Consider the following 18,846-nt stretch of genomic DNA (forward strand, 5'->3'; position numbering starts at 1 on the left):
TGGTCTGATATAGACCATTTATAAAAAGCGCACATATTTTTTATTCGAATATCAACTTTTATTATTTTTATTTCATTACGTATTATTTAAATTGTTACTTATAAAATGTAATGAATGATAAAAAATTGTGTAAACAAAATCGGTACAAATTAGAGAAATAATTAATAAGCAACAAATGATAAGAATAAATAAAATATAAAGTTACATAATTTTTCATTTTATCTAAGTAGAACATTCGAGCAATTACTATTGCAAAAATATAAATAATATTTTCGTTCGAAGAATAAACCTCGTGATAATGGCTGTGTCTGCAACGCAAAACGTGCAAATTAATTGATTCATAGCACTACGATTTACTGCTGTTTCAGACCTTACTCCGCCCGAAGGTCGGTCGCTGCCAGAAAATTTCGCAGATCCTACAATCTACTGTGCTCGCATATATGTATGTATAGTATTTGTCAGTTTTCAAGTTATGCCAAACATATTCACATCGTACGGCAGTAGAAATTCTCATTAGAACTTCCGACTCACGCTCGATTGTTGTTATAAATTTTGATAGAAATATTCCAAATGATATCAAATAAATGTCCTTAAATGAATTTTTATCGACACAAAGGCTTAATGCCAAAAATGTTTATACAAAGTTATACATCGCTGGAATGGAGTTTTATTTATAAATGATACATTTTCAATTGCAAAGAAATTTTGTAAAAAATTTCCTTTTTGAGTTAAATTAAATGGGGGTGTATTTCCATTGTATTTCATTAAAAAAATTTAATTCCAATAATGTTTAAAGTTATATAAGTTTGTGCAATTAGATTTCAACACTGAAAAAAATTTCGGCGCAGGCTTGTCAAATTGAATATGTACATAAATTCACACTGAAATATTTGTAAGCACCAAAATCCATTTTGACCGAGAATATAATTATTTCTCTTAATTAATTTATTCTTGTTGGTTCAATTTTCAATTATATTCGTTAACATAAAAGTCGAATTAAATTAACAGAGCTGATGAAAGACATCGTTTTGTTCAGTAATATTTAAGGTATATTATTAATAAGGGGCTGCAAGTGTGACTGATTTTAAAATATCTGCACAAATAAATAAATGAATAAATAATAATATCAGATTAATTCACGCATAATATTCATACAAATTTGATAATATCCGCGTTATTTAATTTTTAGAGAAAATAATATGATAAAAATAAAGCGTGAAAACGCCGCAATTTTAGCTGCCTGACGAAGGCTGCACCTGCTGCACATTCGATGCACTTCCTCTTTCCCTCTGTGCGCTACGTGAAGTTAAAATTTTTCGAAAATCACGCGTATTATTCCCGTACTCCATCGGTTGCGTTGCAATTTTTTAAGATGCCACACAGATAGGCACAGATAGAGTACAGGTGTGTACGCTCGTACCTACCAAATATTGAATGCCTTCGAAACCGGTACATGTTTATCTACCCTAGCTGAGAGCACCTCTCTGAGCTATAAGCGGTTCACGCTTATTGAGCGATATCTAGATACGATTGGATAGCATCGAAACGGCCGTGGCATATTCAGCGCCAACGCCCTCGCATCGCTTTCACACATAGACGGTTCCTCGTGCAGCAACCCAATTACCGGAATGCAGGTCGTTAGCAATACTCCAAAAAGTTTTAAGGCCGCACAACGCAACCATCCCTTATTATCGCCATTTTATTTTTCTTTTTTTCCTTATATCCATCAATTATTCGCCACCGTGAAAAATCTCGCATACGAGTTACACAACGGTGTCGCGACACTTCCGAAGATTACTTGTGAAAATTACAAGATCTCGAAGAAGCAAAATAAAGATCGGCTTTTCGCGCGCGCGCGCGAGAGAGAGACAGAGAGAGAACTAGAGATGTGCGCAACAAAAGCTGTGACACTCGCTTTGATTTGAATATTTTAATATGTTTCTTGTGTACTCTCCAATGCTTCAGTGCGATATTATTGAACGAGGAATGACCGAGCGACAAAAAAGAATAATGAATGAGTTGTGCGATTTCTTTTTTTTACAAATCGGTTGCTCTTTCAATGACGCATTTACAACGACGAGAAGAAAGATTACGTTTAATACAATGATAGTGCTTTATACGCATACAAGGGCGTCTAACAGAGTACATGTGCACTATTCAAATAATTATTTCATGTATACTTTCTTTCACTCGTCAGATCTATATGTACGCTTCGAGTCTTTTAATAAAAGTTTTAGCTCTATGCATATATCTAATATACGTAATGCAGATTCAGTGAAATACATCTAGTATATTCATATTTTTAAAAAAAGAAACTATTAGTTTTTTATCGATATTAATATGCTTCTTATCTACATCGTCGCTTTTCTTATTAATTCTTATCATCATTAAGTAACATTTTGTCATTTATTTGTGCGCACTGTAATGAAATAATGGTTTTATTTCTATTTATAACATTCTTATTTCACAAATGCATATTATAGATAATACTTTGTAAGTAGATTACTAGACATCGGATTTTTTACGCAGATAAAATATAAAAATATACAGAAAATATGCAAATAAGCACAAATATGCAAATATGCTCAAATAAATATGTATTCGTAGAATGCTTTTTCAATAAGACATTTCCATGTTGGACTTACTTCCCAATTCGCTTTCTAAAAAAATATGCAATTACATAAGAATCAATGTCTATAAATTACTACATAAATAAAAAAAATAGGCTTATTTTATATTTATTTTCTTCTTTTGAAAAGAAACATGAACATTAGTGTTTTAATAAAAATACGTATATTATTAATAAATTTATTATTAATAAATTTAACTGTAACATTTTATACAAAGAATAAAAAATGTTGAAGTTATATTATTTTTAAAAATAACATTTGTAAAAAATTAAATGACATTAATTCAGCTTCAAATAGTAATTTGAAGTTAAAAAGTTTTTTATTATATGCATTTTTCTTTATATTCACAGTTATCTACACTTTTGAAATATGTTAAAATAATAAAATAGCATTTAAACTTATAGAACTAAAATATCATAAAAAAGATTAACTGTTGTCAATAAAAGAATTGACTAATTCATCACTAGAATATATTATCAGATAAAAAATATATGTTTTATCTAATGCAAACGCCTAGTTATTCAATTAGTACATGAAAAACTCTAGTAAGTAATTAAAGCATCTTTGATCGCGCAACTATGAGTACAATCACGTTCCGTTTATCCTCAAATCCAGTCATCACTGTAATCACAGAATTTAACTTACTGGATCCGCTTGATTTATTGTTCGGACGATCTTTTGACATCTTTTGTATCCGGCCGGTGAATACACGCAATCGCACTTCATTAAAATCGCTGACACACATCGAGGAACCGTGCATCCGTGTATTTTCATATCGGGACGCCTTCGGATTGCGGAGTCCCGCAATCTAGTCGACCCTGTTATAATTAGATTTATGCCGGAGCGTTCATCTCTCTTGAACGAATTCCAAATATTGCTGTAAATTACGGATAAAAAGGTTGGCGATGCGACCTAGTTCACTCAGCTGTGATTGTGTTTCTACAACCTACCAGCACTCAGAATGGTAACATCGTTACTTCCATTCGCTCGAACAGAAAAAGATGATGCGAAGCGGTAAGCGAATGTGTACAAGCGAGCCACGAGCTTATAACATACAGTGAATTTAACATATCTCAGTTTCAGGTTATTTAAATCTCTGTCGCGAGAGAGAGAGAGAGAGAGAGAGAGAGAGAGTTTATCTCATATCGTTAAACAATTTTAAAAAAATCTTTTCTATTTATTTCAGACATCTCTCTCTCTCTCTCTCTCTCTCTCTCTCTCTTTCTTTGAAGTTTATCTATATATTTAGAAAATTTGTGTTAAGTTTAACACATTTCATATGTCCCAAACAATACATCCAAATTTTTGAGTTAATAATTTAACTCAAGATGAAGATGTTAGAAAATAGCAAAAATATTTTGTAAAAAATTAACAAAAAGAATGTGACAATGATACAATGTGTAAGCATATTTGAAAGCATATTTTGTCAATAAATTTAACATTTATAATATTAAATTAAAATACGTACATTTCAATTATTTACATTAAAATTTATAATTTAAAGTGCACTATATATTTTTATTATTTATTCATTTATTTATTAATTGGATAATTTTAACAGAGTAAGAAATGTTGAACATTAATTTAACATAAAATATTCAAATAATACAATTACATTATCTCAAATTAATACTCGAATATATTAAAAGTACAAAACAAAAATGTTAACAAGGACACGTTTTAAGCCTTAACATACATACATAATATTTTTTACTATGTATAATATGTTTAGATTTTGTAAACTTTAATGGAAATTTTATCGTTTATATTTAATGATAAATCTTGATTTGTTCGAAGTTCGAACTATTAGACAAATATAAAAAAAATCTTATCATTTGGACGAAATATCTCGCAAAACAAGAAAGATTTTGTCTTATCTCAATGTCATTATTTGAAAGAAAAAGACAATTAAGTTTTACTTATATGAGAAATATCTTTTCCTAGATGCGGTAGATCATTTATTATCTTCATTGTTATCCATATGCCGCATCATAATTCATGTCTATCGTGACTGTAAACGTATGCACAAGATTCTCGCAGTGTTGTATAGCAGTAAATGGCACCACTGCCGCATTATGACCAGCATCATGATGAGTTTACTATACGTGTATCTAATTTTCTCTGAAATATCAATTCGATGAAATAGAAAAAAGCGCACCCTTATTACGGTCTCTCTCGGATTCTCTTTGTAGCTCTCGGCGTTTCCTCGATGCGTTATCTTGCTATCTCGTTCACTCCAGTTTGCGGCGATGAAACCTTATATGTTCACGGAACGATGCAGCATCGGACAACGACAGCCAGATAGGTATAACAACCGAGCGAGTCGTTTGACAAGACCGTCCCTATCGATTTCTACCTGCATCCATTTGACTCACGCGCGCCTGCTCTCCTCTGTCCTATAACGCGCCAATTATTCTCGAGCGCTCGTGGGAAAGGTGTAATAATTCCGTAATAACTTCCGGAACATCGCCCGAGGAATAGCGAGAATGATAGCGAATGGCCGCATAACTGACAAACGAGATACCGCGCGAACAATTCCAATCATTTTTAGGAGCAATACACGTCTCGCAATTTAGACTCGATTTTTCTATTTCCGTACCAATATCGTATCTAGCAATAAGATGTTTCGCTTAAATTTTTGTTGTTTGATGTGTAAATTACATATTACACGTTCACCTAATTTTTTACTTTTTATCTCGATTCTAGATTATTTTTGCAACCTGTCAGGTTTCTTCAGCAGTATAAAGAAAATGGCATTTTACGTTATAGATGTAATAATAACGTGCTTCCATTTTTAAGAGTAAAATCGTGTCAAAAAAATTCCACTAGAGCTGTTAAAATATACCGATAAGAAATAGAAGTAATGGCCTAAACGATCAAGGCTAGATCTTTAATGCTTAAATAATTCAATCTAAATTACTATATACATATTTATATACTATATATGTAGTTGCATATACCACATTTCAATTTGTAGTCATTCGAATTGCGCGCCGAATAGGTTTTCAAGCAATTTTAATAATTTGATGCTCAATTGGGCATCCTATTAAAAAGATATTAATATGCTGAAAAACTATAAATAAATTTATTGCGAAAAATATTACCTCGGCCAGGAGTTGAACCCGAATCACTTGTATTCCGTTCGAGGGTCCTTTAGACTACTGAGACTTGCGAAGTCCCTATTTTTCAGAGCGGTACTTTAGAAAAAGCGCTCTTATTGATATTTTATGGAATTACATATAAATAAAGATGCATCAAATCTCAAAATTTTTTACAAAATTTGCAAAGTGCCACGACACAAATTAAAAATTGTACACAAATGCGGTTTACAGCGTTCGAAAGAGTGAATCTTTATCTTTAAATTGTTTCTTTATTAAACTCTGTACGATTTTTTTCATTGAATTATTATTCAATATTGAAGCAAAAAAATTGTTCAATGTTGAATAACTTGATGAAGAAAAATCATACAGAGTTTAATAAAAAAAGCAAATGAAAAGTAGAGATTCGCTCTTTCAAATGCTGTCAATCGATTTTGTGTGTAATTTTTAATTCGCGTTGCGTTGTAAAACTTCGCAAATTTCGTAAAAAATTTCAATATCTGATGCATCTTCATTTATGTTTGTGTAACTCCATAAAATATTAGTAAGACTGTTTTCTAAAGTACCCATCTAAGAACTACAGATTTCAAGCTGTAAAATACTTTTTAAACATCTCGATAGAATAATTTTTGACGATGTCCTATCTTAAAAAATTTATTTATTTTTACAAGATGGAACAGGTCATTCTTTAATTTTGTTGAGTAGTGTATATTTTGAAAATGTCTATTTTATAATAAAATATATGCAAAATGATAATAAATTTGCGACACTAAAATGAAACAATAGTTATTTATGAACGGATGTTTTTTGAATAGTGAACTATATGTTGTAACATTTTTTTATGGATAAATTGCCAACTGTTTTACATATAGCTAATAATTAATATTCTACGTCATGTTACTCAACTATGACACGCATGTATAGTGTAAATGAAGTTGAACGAGCAATAGGTTCATTAAATGGTTCATTAAACTCTATTTGATTGTATTGCTTCGTGTTTGCGTCGCATGTTAAATCAGCGCAACATTGCGGCCAAATGCCAGTTGCATTAAGTTATGAGACTGTGCTAACAACCACCCGTTGGAACAAAGACAATATCTTTGGTGTTTTAACAGATTTCCCGATTATTCGTGCATTCTTCGCGCGCGAAAATATTCCATTCTAGTCACCGTTCTTCGTAAAAAAAACTTTGTATTGATACGCGCGCGAGCGAAATTATCATGTATATATATATATATATATATAAACAAAAAAAAACAAATTTGATAATAACATTGTACCAATTGGTAGAGAAATTCTTGCACGGCTCTGCTACGTAGGTACATTGTAAAGTCGCGATGGCGGGCGTAAGAAACCTTGAATGCAGTTGTAAAGATATCGGATTAAACAGCGCTTCAACTTGTAATCGCTGCATTTATTCTCTTGCCACGAATTACGTTCTTCTAAAGCGAGATTAAACCACGGAATTTTACGTTGCAAAGGTGCACATGCCGTGTTAAACTTTTCTAAATGTGTTTGGATTATTCTATTCCTGTAAAAAAATCCCGTTATGTCGCAGATATCAGCATGTTTTTTAATGGATATATCGATGTGACGTTTCGAATACCAATCCATTTTGGAGATGGTATAACTTCAATTCCAAAAATCCGACTGTGATCAGCGTGTCGCATTTCGGTTCATATTCACATCTCATTGAAATGCATGATGTTTCAAAACTGAATTTATACAACTTTCCAAATAAGCGACTCGATTTAGATGGAAAGTCTAACGTATACAAAATACGTTAAACTTAAATACATTTAATATTAGGATAAGTGAGGGGTTTATGCCACTTAAGAGAAATTAGAGAGAGAGATTTTTGTATAATTATTTGTTCAGTTTAAAGTGCTTCTATATATCGATCTTCTTCCATTTCCTTCTATTATGTATTACTTGTATATGATAGCAAATAAATATTATATTTTCATTTTTACTATTAAGAATAAAGAAGTACGATAGTGTTGAAAAGTGAGTAAAATGCCACCTTGTGGGTGATAGGTCACCAAATATGGGATAATATGCCATATACAAAAAAGTAATAATTACAACATACACATTACATTATTTTATCTATTACAAAAACACAAAACGTTACGTAAACGTAGAAATCGTAAAACGAAGAAATCGTGGATCCTATGATTTATTCGTCTTATGAACATTGTTTGAACATTGATTGTAACAATTGGTGTGGCAACATCTTAAGCGCTGCTATGGAAATTTTCATGAAGGTTATTCTGGCGCAAATAATCAAGTTTATAGATGGGAAACTCAGACCGGAACAGGCAGGCTTTAGAGCTGACAGATCCTACATCGACTAAATCAACAAGCTCAGAAATAATCTGTCGAAATGCTCTCCGTTCGTAGATATCTCCTGTTCGTCGATTACGAGAAGACATTCGACACCATCAACCGCGAATACATCTGGGCCGAGTTGGGTAATATAGGCGTGCTCCCAAAAATCGTCTTCCTTATATGAAAAATTAATGAGGGATTTCAGTGTCGCGTCCTATACGAGGAAGGACTCTGTAAGAACCATTTGAGATCATTTCTGGCTGCCTGTTTTCTTCATTGCTGTTTCTGATCGCCATAGATGCGGTAGTGAGGCATGTGACGAAAAACAAGTCGAGAGGAATCGTATGGAAGCCCCTCAGATTAAATAAGCGACTGGAATCTTTGGATTATGCGGACGACAAATGCGAGCCGTCAATGACATGCAGCAAACAATGACAATGGAGTCGCCTATCTCAAAATCAATGTCGCAAAAACCAAGGGAATGGGCTTATTGATGCGAATCAATACTTTAACTCCAGCCGGCCGTTAAAGTTCAATGAACTGCCAATTGAGCGAATAGACGAGTTCCTGTACCTGGGAAGTATAGTTACCCAAGATGGCGGTACTGCTAAAGATGTGGAGATTAGGATCAAGAAGACCAATGCTTTTGTACAACTAAACAAGATCTAGCGCTCTACCACCTACAGTATCAAGATCAAGTTACACATCTTTAGATCATACGTAATCTCTGCACTTTCATACAGATGTGAGATCTGGCTCGTTACAGACGCAATCAAGCAAAGAATCCAGGCGTTCGTCAATTGCTGTTCTTCGGCGGATTCTCCGTATCTTCTGGCCGAATATCATCAGCAATGAAACACTGTGAGCCTGCACTGAACAACGAGATATCAACGTAGAGAAAATATAATTGGCTTAAACACACATTAAGAAAGAACCAGAGCAAGGTCTGCAACCGCAATCTTGTCTACAATTCGCAGAAGAAGCGGAGAAGAGGATGTTCCAAAAAAACCTGATGCCGCTTTACCTTGGAGGAAGTGAATTCGTTGGGAATCCATGGCAGACGCATCAATAAGTTCTGGGACTTGAAAGACGACCGACGAGATATGGAAACAACTGATAGACTGATGCTTATGTCCAGTATAGAGGCAGCTTAAAATCATTCGACGCCGAGCAAGGCGTTATATGTGTATGTATATACATATACAATACATATATTTCATACATAGTTTTGTATAATTGTATATAATTTATATACTGCATATATAATTATGTACATATGAAAATTTTTCCGGGATATTATAAATAATCGAATAAAATTTTTCAATTTAAAAAAAAATAATGTGTTAAAAAAACTCTTTATGTACATACAATGTGATAAATTTTACTTCATTGACACTTTCATAATAGTAAATAAATAAATAGAGTGTTGTATTTATATCCCACTTATTTATATATAAAGTTCGCATACGTTAATCAATGAATTACAAATTTCAACAACCCTTACCGTGCCCTCTCCTAGATTGTGGACAACGCAAGGCATCAGAGCTGTGGATCCTGATTGCGCTGAAATCGATGTTGAATTTTCCGTACCGAAGGTCATCGGCAGGGTTGGTGGCAGATCGACATCTAATGGCTTTCCCGTCGTGCCGTCCAACGAGTTCATGTTAACATCAACTATTTCAGCCGTTACTGCTGTAGGATACTCTGAAACAAATTACCAATTGTACCATAATTTCGTAAGTACAAATTGCAAAGCTTTTATAATTTATATCAAGCAAATGTTGTCACAGTATTGACGGTTCTAACGCCATATTGGACTAAGAAATGGTAAAGATCTCAATTTAAACAATTTTTTTCGTTCTCGACATAAATTCCACCTCACAGACACGTATTAATGCATATGGTTTAATCCTAAAAAATGATTTTCACATTTATAAACGAGGAAAAAAGTAATTGTTAGACAAAAATTATTGCGTTTAAGTCGGTAATACAGACGACTTTAGCATTCCCATAAGGAGATGCTGGAGCCGCCATCGAACGAAAACTAGCGTTTTTGACGTTTTTGTTCCTGTCCGCGAAGAAGTGTTTTCACAGAAAAAAATTCCTTTTTCACGATTAAATTGTACATGCTAATGTACTTGTCGCTGGTGTATTTTGTGTTCAAAACTGAAAAAACTAAAAAATTACAGATTTCTTTATCCATTTTATCTTCACTGTTTATCGTTATAGCGATAAACAGAAAATCTGTATTTTGTGTTCAAAACCGAAAAAAGTAAAAAATTACAGATTTCTTTATCCATTTTATCTTCACTGTTTATCGCTATACCGATATACAGAAAATCTGTAATTTTTTTTCCTACAGCTTTGAACACAAAATACACTAGCGACAAGTATACATTAGCATGTACATTTTAATCATGGAAAAGGAATATTTATTCTGTGAAACTACTACGAAAAAATTTAACAGAAACAAAAACATCAAAAACACTGGTTAATAATACAGTCGGTAATACAGGCAGCTCCAACATCCCCTTAACGAGATATTAATTTTTAAAGATAGCTGAATACGCGCGCCCTCCCGGCCTACTATTGCCAAATGTACACGCATCGATCGCTCGACGCGCGGGCCGCGGGAAATGGGGATGGCCTGGTAAGCGCGCTGCTCGAGTCAATTTCACCCCTCTCCCTGCCTAGGGGCGCACGATTTTCCACACGAATTAAGTAAGGTCCAAAGAATAATCAAACCCAAAACATATTTCAGTTTGGAGTGGATATCACTTCGCGTAGAAAGTCAGATGCTCGTGGCCAGGGGGGAAGTGGGGTGGACCTCGTTTCGCGTGAAAGGTCAGATGCTCGTGACCAGGGGGGGAGGTGGGGTGGACCTCCTTTCGTGTGGAAAGTCATTATGCAAGGAGGCCAGGTTTAGAATAGTTTTTAACATTGTATGTAGAAGAAATAAACCGTTATTTATTAAACTTTTTTTATTAATAACTTTTTAACGAATAACGATCGACATACGGAGAGAATTTTTTCTTAGAGTTTACCCTGAAAATATGATAGTCGTGGGACAGCTTTGTATTTCCAAGAATTTTAATGTAAATCTATCTCATTCATTAATAAAACTACAATAAAGTATAAAATAAGTTTGATTAATTTTACTGAAGTATGTGATAAAAATCCTTAAAATATATTGTATTGTACCGCAACTATCATTTTCGGGATAAATTTTGAAACAAAATTCTCTCCGTGCAGGTAAAACTTCTCAGAGGTTACTTAGGATTATGACCTTATTAATACGTAACAAATTAAAGACGAGAATCTAAGAGGAAGCAGGAGTTTACGCGGTAATTAGTGTGCATAAACATAATGAAATATACTTTAATAAATATACTGATAAATATATTGATAATATGGGTCAAAATTAAGGTTATCGCGGAGTGGGGTCGTCCTCTGTTCGATATATTTACCGTTCAAACTTGTTTAACTATTTAAATTCTTTATATAATTAATAATGCCGGGTCTATTAATTATATAAGATAAATTGTAGCTCGGTAAAATGAGTCAGTTCTCGTAAAAAGATTAGTTCGAATTAATTTTCTAAGTGAAAGTTGCACACATATTAATTTTTTCCCGCGTATCTAAGAACACGAAATCATGCAACTTCATAGATATATAGTTAATTTGAAAGCTATATGATCTAAATTCTCTATATTCGAGTTAGCACGAAAGTATTTTTTATTTTTTATCCCAACTTCTGCCTTACGCACAGTCTCTCTTTCTCTTATATTTTATTGATTTATATAAAATATGCCTTCAATTATGATATTAGAGAAACAACTTTTAAAATAAAATAAATCAATAATTTAATTTGTATTATTATATTATATTTTATGCGTAATGTAATTCAATAGAAGCAATAGAAGGGAATTGATATTTTATGAGAAAAATCAAAGAAACTTGTAAAGTTTCTGAATTTATAATTCTTTAAATAAATATTGCATAAAATAATATAAAACAAAAAACAAATTTTTCTAAGCATATTTAATTGGATTTATCATTTTGATGAATAATACAACGCAGCGTGATAAAAGAATCATACATTTCTTTATAAACGCAATTTCAACGATTGCGTCCCTTGACGTAACCGTAATTACACCGCGTTTTTCGATTAATTACTCGCCGACTTCGTTAAAAGTACCTGCTGTGGGATTGCTATGCACTTCTCTGCGAAACGCGGCACGTTAAATTGCGACGTTAAGCTTACACGTACCACTTCGCAACTACGATGCGTCAGCTCCGAGCGATACAGCCAGAATAACGCGATGCCCTCGTACCGGGCGGAATTAGACGTATTTGAAAAAGTTTGATGTCAGTTTAAAAACTCTCGGTCACTCTCACAATATATCTAATCAAGTAGCGATAGATTTATTTTTACAAATAACAATTTATCTTGCTCCCTTCTTCTCTTATATTTTTATGTTAATGACGCACTATAATCTCATAATGTTATCTACATAATTTTGTTGTTAACAATTTTATTTTAATGTACAAATTGTATATAATATTAAGTACAAGATATAAAAAAAGGGGGAATTTTTTTAAAGAAATATTCTGTGACATTTCGTGACATATGCATTTCATGCATCAAACATGTAAATAAATAATGTTCGTTTTCACCATGGACCAGATCTTAACAAATACACATGAAACGAGATCAAACCTTCGACTGGTTCTTTATAGATTACACGAGTGAAAATTTTTCTCGGTTGCGGAATTCGTTAATTATGATTTATTACTCGCGTGCATCCTGGTACTTTGGAAACTTATGCGGTTGTAAGCAACTGTAATTTCCTTGAGTTTCCGCGTAACGTGCATCTTTCGCACTAATTTCAGCTACAAACTTTTCCTCAACGTCGGTTAAACCAAGCTAAAATACTGAAGTCATCTCCAATATTCGTTTTATTATACCTCGTTCGTTTGCGTTCACAATTTTATTACGGTCACTCGAATTTGTGTAATTATTATAGATACATTATGCAAGCGTTTTTATGCGGTCACTTTTGCAACATACAGCAGAAAATATAATATATGTTCGCCTGTACAATCCAAACAGCACCGTACAAAAGAGAACAGACATCGCAATTGTTCTGTATACTTTATAAGATAATTAAGTAACTCACTTCAGGTCAACTCTGAGGCGAAGTGGCATTATTTATTTTCTTTTACACAAAGTCTTTATAAACACTAACTTAAAAAATGATGATAATTTCATGTCATGATGAAACAATTCGATATTTGAAAAATATATTTAATAAAGTAATAATTTAATATTTATTATAATATTAAGAATAAGAAAATATGTTTAAGTGGAAATTAAAAACAATATTTTTTTGCATTATTAACTAAAAATTCCTTTTTCTTATATAATTCATTATCCTAAGTAATTCTAAAAATATGAAACATCTTATTTTCATTACAACAAACGCACATTTTAAAGTTTTTAATAATAATTAATACATTTTATCTTGCGAATATTAACAAGAATTTTCGAAGTGTATAATTATTTTATAAACATATTTGTAAAATATTAAATCTATAATATCTTCTGAATGTACAAACTTTGCATTTTTTGAATAATTTAAATATCATTGAATTAAGGAAACCTGAGACCCGTTTGCTCAATCGAATAATCCTATAATTTTGCTAGAATTATCCTTAGTGTGGCGCAAAATCGTAAAAACTTACGCCATAAAAACACATGTATATAGTTGCTTCGTTGGAAATCAGTTGAGGTGAAAATGGAAAACAATTAAAGGATTACGAGTTTTTGCACGTCAATTTGGAAATAATAGTTAAATGTGTTACATTGAGTTGCAAATTAACACGCAAAACCGTCATTATGCCATTGTTTTCTGTTGGATGCAATTTCGACTGAATTTCTGAAATAAATTTGTGCGCGTACTTTTCACTGATCAAATCTTTTTTTAATTCTATGCAGTCAACCTATACGCACAAAGAATAGTTTTATAAAAACTACGTTCGACCATCAAAATAGACACACTGAACTTACTTCACGTCATTAAACTTAAAATATTTAAATTTTAACATCGGGATTGTTTAAAAAAAAAGCAAAACATAAATGAAAAACTATTTCCAGTTCTATTTCTATAACGTAACCCATCGGTGAATACTAATCAATCTACACTCTTAAGAAACTAATCCACTTGTGAGTATCCTGCAGTGCTTTTGGCGCCAGGTAATTGTAGATATATTTACACTGAAATTAAGATGGATATGTTTACACTGAACAATATTGAAATAAATTGATTGCGTACAACTGTGAGCCGTCTTCGTACAGAAAAACAGCATGATTTTTACTGAAAAATCAGCATATTCTTCTGTAAAGATCACGAAGCTGTAAACTGAAAAATATCTCGTTAGAATTCCATTTTGACACAGAAATCGCATTAAAATGTTGTTATGTATCTATCGCTTCTTCTAGAAGCTAATAGTAATACAATTAACACGTCCTCCAACGCTTGGTAAAAATCGTCTTCAGTGGTAGAGATAGAGTAATATTTATTATTTTCACAAACGTTAATTTGATACTGATTGTTCTTACAAGATTTTAATTAGCTCTCTTATTGTTAGTTACAAAGTTGGTATATAACACGGTAGTAATCTTAAGGCTTAAATAATTATCATTTGTAAAGTCTGTATCACGTATGACACTTTCCCAATGTAACAATTTGCAACGTTGTCGCAATTTGTTATCTGATACAACACACTATTCCATATAAAAAATAGATCGGAAGTGAAAAATGTTGTCGATATTTTTGCAACAGGGTCGAGACAGTTTTGCGAGGGAACACGCCTCGAGGTCTCGATTTTACAGTGCATTTAACGAATACAGCACAATATCACACACATATTTGTCATCTCTTTCTCCTATCTCCATGGAGACCCTCTGTAGATTGCGAAATTCATCTGACATGTTGCACGCACTAATCTGTTTCACCCAAATATGTTATTTCTGCGTGGATGATTTGTGTGAAAGTGTGGGTATTCAGAAACGAGTAAAAGAATAGGAGGACTCCCCCACTAAGTGAATAGCAGATGGTTTCAGATATAGATTATAAAGCATGGAATATGCTCGGATCCCTTCTCGTTCGCCTGCTTCGCGTAAGTATATTTAGCAGATGGAGATCAGTCCTAGTGTGTATGACGACTTTTTTTTGCTGCAACAAGGCTTATTTTTTCTCGTGAAATTGCGCTACTTGTACTGCGAGATTTGCGTATCCGAATAAATCGCGATAAATTTAATCGACGAGCATTGGTATTAATATAATTTATTGGTTACTATTACGATGATCAAATTGCTTTTCAGATACACATTCCATTTTCAAAATCATGCCAGAGACTTAACATACTGTAAAAAGCGTTAAACAAGCTATTATTTTAAAAGACATTTTCTCGATCGTCCAATTATATATTTGATCGATCCTATCCAACGTTCAGAAATACTTCATCCAATTTCGTGCAACAAGTTTTAAAATAAAAAATTCTCCATTTTAGATTTAAACTTGAGGCAAATATTCCCATCTTGTTTATAATGGGCAGTGCAAATGTTCATGTTTAACCGGATTAAACAATGCATATCACAATGTGCGCATGACATGAAAAATGCACAGTGAGAAGCTCAGGGAATTATAGTGGGAAGGTGAAAAATTTTAATTTATAACCCAGATAAAAATAAAATTTTGTCACTTCCTGGCCTCTCCTCCTCCCTTTTTTCCAGCGTAACGTTTATATTCGTTATGACTAGCGTGCAAGGTAACTGCAACAGGCTCCAAGAAAAAGTTTTCGCTTAATATCGCATTTGCGAATCCTGCAGTTCGCAGTTACGTATATTTCAGATTTTACTGTCAAGATATTTGCATTAATTCTAAAGTAATTACATAAAAGTCTTGCCAAAGCCGAAGTTTTTATTTTGTGGCTACTTAATTTCGTATCCGGCCGTGCCCATATGCGACTCATACACAACGTGGAATTATTTTAAAAATTATTTTAATATTTAAAAAAATAAAAAGACAATTCCATCACATCATTTAACTTGTGTTTACGGGGATCCTAAAGCCATCTGTATTACCGACTAAATTGTCATTTTTGTATAACAATTACTTTTTTCCTCTTTTATAGATTCGAAAATCCTTTGCCAGAATTAAAGTATACGCATTAATATGCATCTGTGAGGTGGTCCATGCTGAAAATGACAAAAAATTTCGAAATTGAAATCTTCTTTATCATTTCTTAACCCAATATGGCGCTCCACAGCTGTCACATCGTGACAACGTTTGCTTCATATAAAAGCTGTGCAATCTATACTTACGAAATAGTAGTCCACAGACTAGTAGTTTGCATGAAGAAATAGCGTGGAGTTCTTAAAATTGGACTTGGACGTATAATTAAAATGTAATTGTTATACAAAAATTTATGTGTATGTGTAGCATATGTGAGTGAGATATTGACGTAGTGACGTCAATGACACGTAAATCGTCTGTGTGTTATTTACAATATATATGTAAGTGCTATTCACAATCATCTTTAGGATCTCCTTAAAGGATTTGAGAAGAAGATATAAAGTTACATTAAAACATAAAGAAAAAAATAGAATAAAATGTATGTGCGCAAACGTGCAAATTCAGTGCGTGTATTTTAAAAATATTATAAATAATTGCAGTAAATAATATAAAATATGATAGGTATACATCCTTAACACATCTATTTTTTTCAATGATAAATTATCAAATTATCTTCTTCTCAATTAGGAAATCTTTTTAGTTTATCAAACTTTCTGTAAAAGTTTCAAGTTTGTCGTTACCGTTAATTACTTGAAACCATCTTGGATAAGCCTCCCCGAATCTAACGTTCACCAATCACTAGCGAAAGTCTCTAAACGAACTCACGACGAGATCTCAGAAAGTCTGCCGCGGGCGTAACTTTAACGAAGTAAGCATAGTGCCTTCAAAATTCCAATTTCCCCTCTCACGGAGAAGAGTTGGATCCCGAGTCACCGATCGCCACTGCAATGCGCCACGTACTACCTCAAACAGCTCGAGGAATTCTGTCCCCGTTTCAAACTCTTCAGGACCGGGCTTACGGTAGTAAGCTTTTTATAGCAGCAAAATTTCCCCCGAGGGGAGTGCAAAGAGCTTAAGCTGCTGCGGAAACAAATCAGTGTGTAAGATAAACGGAAGTAACACACCTGGCGCGCCGCCACCGCTCGACATTTCTACAAGCGCGAAAGTTATACGGCGAACAAAGTCGCGAAAGTTACACGCGTATCAAAGTTGCAATTCGCGCTTCATTACGCCACAGTGAATATCATTGTCATAGCCGAATCGTGCCGGCGCAATTTCTTAGCAAGTATCGGAGCGTGAATAATTGACGAACACGCCTGTCACATTATATGCGATTCACGAGTACGTGTCAAGGGGATTCTAAAGACGATTAGTCACATTGTAAATAGCATTTACACACAAACAATTTATGTGCCATTGATACATCACTATATATACTACTACATCAATATCTCATGCACTTGTATACATAAATTTTCATCTAGCAATAACGTTTTAATTAGACATCTAAGACCAATTTTAAGAACTCCACAATGTTACTTCGTGCAAACTACTAGTCTGTGGACTACTATTTCATTATTAAGTACAGATTGCACAGCTTTTATGAAGCAAATATTGTCACGACGTGATAGCTCTGGAGCGCCTTATTGGACTAAGAAATGGTAAAGAAGATCTCAATTTCGAAATTTTTTGTCGTTCTCGGCATAGACTCCACCTCACAGACACGTATTAATGCATATACTTTAATCCTAGATAAGGATTTTTGAACCAGTAAAAGAGGAAAAATCGAGGGGGTAACCACTCTTGAATTCCGGTGTACACTCTGTCAGAAGTCTGATGAAGTCCGGTGAAGTCCGGTGAAGTCCTATGAAGTCCGGTGAAGTACGGTGAAGTCCGGTGAAGTCCGGTGAAGTCCGGTGAAGTCCGATGAAGTCCGGTGAAATCCGGTGAATTCCTCGAGTCCGACGAAGTCCAATAAATTCCTCGAAGTCCGATGAAGTCTTGAAGTCCGAAATCCAGGTGTACACCTATTTTTTGAGTGGTTACCCCCTCGGGAAAAATATAATGATTATACTAAAATTACATGATAAAAGAGGATCCTGAAGTCGTCTGTATTACCGACTAAATCATATAATTTTTGTACAATTATTTTTCTATCTTTTACTGATTCGAAAATCCTTTTCCATTAAAATATACGTATTAATATGTGTGTGTGAGGTGGAGTCTATGCTGAGAACGACAAAAAATTTCGAAATTGCGATCTTTACCATTTCTTAGCCCAATATTACGCTCCAGAACTGTCATGACAACATTTGCTCCGTATAAAAGCTATGCAATCTCTTCTTACGAACTAGTAGTCCACAAACTAGTAGTGCGCGAAGAAACGTGGAGTCCTTAAAATTGGACTTAGATGTCTAATTAAAATTTAATTGTTATATGAAAATTTATGTGTATGTGTGGCATGCGTGAGTGAGATAATGATGTAGTAGTATGTAGTGATGTGTCAATGACAATACACAGTAGACGTAAATCGTCTGTGTGTAAGTGCTATTTATGATATGACTAATCTTAAGTGGCAACGTAATTCGCGGCAAACAAAGAGACTTTTAAGCCAACGACACACGATGCTGTCAGTGGCAGCATCAC

The 18,846-nt window shown here is 33.4% G+C and overlaps 1 protein-coding gene across 1 annotated transcript in view; it reads right to left on the reverse strand.

Annotated features, from left to right (window-relative positions):
• LOC108768089 (lachesin) overlaps positions 1–18,846 on the reverse strand; it is a 76,918-nt gene that overhangs the window by 13,638 nt on the left and 44,434 nt on the right. Inside the window, exon 3 of the mRNA XM_018518365.1 lies at positions 9,564–9,763. Coding sequence (XP_018373867.1) covers positions 9,564–9,763 — 200 coding nt within the window. The remainder of the gene's footprint in view (positions 1–9,563; positions 9,764–18,846) is intronic.

Source organism: Trachymyrmex cornetzi, unplaced genomic scaffold (genome assembly GCF_001594075.2).
Source record: "Trachymyrmex cornetzi isolate Tcor2-1 unplaced genomic scaffold, Tcor1.1 scaffold748, whole genome shotgun sequence".
Taxonomy (NCBI): Eukaryota; Metazoa; Arthropoda; class Insecta; order Hymenoptera; family Formicidae; genus Trachymyrmex; species Trachymyrmex cornetzi.